The 1,190-nt window shown below is 52.9% G+C and overlaps 1 protein-coding gene across 1 annotated transcript in view; it reads right to left on the bottom strand.

Annotated features, from left to right (window-relative positions):
- Nucleotides 1-1,190, bottom strand: part of MPL (MPL proto-oncogene, thrombopoietin receptor) — a 16,831-nt gene that overhangs the window by 3,888 nt on the left and 11,753 nt on the right. The window contains exon 10 of the mRNA XM_006762601.2: nucleotides 1,105-1,190. This exon is cut by the window's right edge and continues 10 nt beyond it. Within this exon, the coding sequence (XP_006762664.1) occupies nucleotides 1,105-1,190 (86 nt within the window). The remainder of the gene's footprint in view (nucleotides 1-1,104) is intronic.

Raw genomic sequence — 1,190 nt, 5'->3', positions numbered from 1 at the left:
GCTGGCTGGTTTGCCCTGAAGGGTGTCCTGGATCAGGGTGGGGGTCCTGCTTGGGTACCTGGCCAGCCTGGGTGAGGGGATGATGGCTGTTTGCAGCTGTTCACACCCCCTTCAGGGTGAGGGTCCCCACTGAGGTGCCTGGCCAGTCTGGGTGAGGGGCTGAGGGCCGTTTTCAGGCTGGCAGACAACTGAAGCTCCCAACCTCTCCTTTTTTCCTTTTTTTTATTCTGGGATTTATTATACCTTTATGGCTGTCACTGGAGCTGAGAGCCAGCTTTAGCTCAGACCTCAGCTGCTGAAAGCAGGTTTCTGTGCTTTGTTTACCTTCTGTATTTGAAACTTTGTTGCGACTCCAGCTCTGATCCCGGCTGACTACCATGTTTCTCTTTTATTAGATAGGATAAATGGGTATTAGTCATCCATGGAGGATATTCCAGATAGAGGGTACATAATGTGCAAAGGCACTGAGAAATAAAACCACTTGACTTGTGGAGGAAATCATCAACAGTTTGGCAAGACTGATGAGCAGGGTGGAAGAAGATGGAAATGCTGGCAGGGGCCAGATCTGGCGGAGCTTTGCTTGTCATTCTAGAATCTGAACTCTATCCTGGGGAGCGATACGGAGATTTAAAGAGGTACGTGATAAATTCATGTGTGCATTTTAGAAAGAATGGTTGGGTCAGACAAATTGGAGGGAGAAGAGGCTCTATTTCAGTGAGTCAGGTAGTGTGGGTAGGGCTAGAGAAAAGGAGCCTTTGTTTGAGCGAGGCTTAGGAGGTGGAATGACCAGACCAGATCAGACTGGATAAGGAGGAGGAGGCACCTAAGTGTTTTGGCTCGGGTGGCAGGTGGACAGTAAGTTTGCTCCTGAGATGAGGAGTCAGGAGATGGGGCAGTGTGAGCGTCCAGTACAGTGCGCATGTTAAGAGTGATAGGAAGCAGTGCGACTCCCAGGGAAGATCGGCAGGAAGCCTTTGGCTGAAGCCACAGGTGTGGACATGCAGTTGTCCAGAAAGTGGGTGTCCAAGAGCTTGGCAGGCTTATTCCGAGGCCTCCGGCCCCGCCCTGACCACAGCCCGGTCTCCGGCCGGACCGGGGCGGTACCTGTAGTACGCAGGAAACTGCCACCGCAGCAGCAGCAGGCCCAGGAGAGTGGTGAGGCCCAGCACCAGGAGCAGAGCGGTCACCAG

Source organism: Myotis davidii, unplaced genomic scaffold (genome assembly GCF_000327345.1).
Source record: "Myotis davidii unplaced genomic scaffold, ASM32734v1 scaffold458, whole genome shotgun sequence".
NCBI lineage: Eukaryota > Metazoa > Chordata > Mammalia > Chiroptera > Vespertilionidae > Myotis > Myotis davidii.
The sequence above is the reverse complement of the archived record's forward strand: the minus strand, read 5'-3'. Positions and strand labels throughout refer to the sequence as shown.